This window comes from Sphaeroforma arctica (genome assembly GCF_001186125.1).
Source record: "Sphaeroforma arctica JP610 unplaced genomic scaffold supercont1.11076, whole genome shotgun sequence".
NCBI lineage: Eukaryota > Ichthyosporea > Ichthyophonida > Sphaeroforma > Sphaeroforma arctica.
This window is the reverse complement of record NW_014029482.1, coordinates 1-867: the sequence shown is the minus strand read 5'-3', so window position 1 is coordinate 867 and position 867 is coordinate 1. Positions and strand designations below refer to the sequence as shown.

The window sequence follows — 867 nt, the reverse complement described above, 5'->3', positions numbered from 1 at the left end:
ATATATTTATATATATAATATGTGTGTGTGTATGTCTGTGTCTGCGTCTGTGTTTGTGTCTGTGTCTGTGTGCGTCTTTTTTTTTGACTGTGCTGGTGTCACCTCAACGTCTAAGCGCTATATCATATCAATGACTCGTACGCATTGCTGTATGCTGACTGATTTGTTTTTTGGTTTACGGTAGAGCTCATACATATCATCCCCCATGGCTTCTGTCTAAGGGCAAACTGTTAAACACAACAGGATTCGCATTACGCTGTAGTTGCCATGGAACCTCTATGGATAGCTTATCTAATACACTCTAACAATTGTACTTCCCGCAGTTCACGAAGCCTTGTCCGGAACGATTCAAGGCTCTACTCACCAACCCCAACGCTCGCACAGATTTCACATCTGCCAATCTAAGTATACCTCCACAGGCCATGAATCATTCAAACCCAGCGATACCTACCTCCGACAGCCCCAATCAGCCTCCACAACGATACCCATCATCGGGCGAACCGTTACAACAGTCTAATGTCGACCCAAGGCGCTCTGTACCATTCACAAGGATAGCTGGTGCTCACCCAGACTCGTACGACATTACACCCACGAACACACCTACCAGCCGCAGAAGTGCCGGGATACATACCGGGATGAATACCGGGACGAATGCAAGCAGCACGCAGCCAGACATAAACAATGAATTCGGTGCTAGTGTTAGCCGGGCCACCACGCAACCAACATTAGGCGCAGATAGGGTTGAGGCGTTAAGGTATGTGGAAACAGCTTCCTTTTCATATGAGGGCAGGGCCGGATGGAGGCAAATACCCTGTATAGGTAGGTATAGGAAAGGATATACCGAGATTTCACATGCATATGGATTTC

At 47.2% G+C, this 867-nt stretch overlaps 1 protein-coding gene across 1 annotated transcript; it reads left to right on the top strand.

The window, feature by feature from the left end:
• Positions 1-323: 323 nt before the first annotated feature.
• On the top strand, positions 324-517 carry SARC_17524 (hypothetical protein; the record flags this gene model as incomplete). The annotated part of the gene is made up of 1 exon (XM_014288383.1): positions 324-517. A coding segment is annotated over one exon (194 nt), but the record flags the coding sequence as incomplete, so codon positions are not given.
• Positions 518-867: the final 350 nt, after the last annotated feature.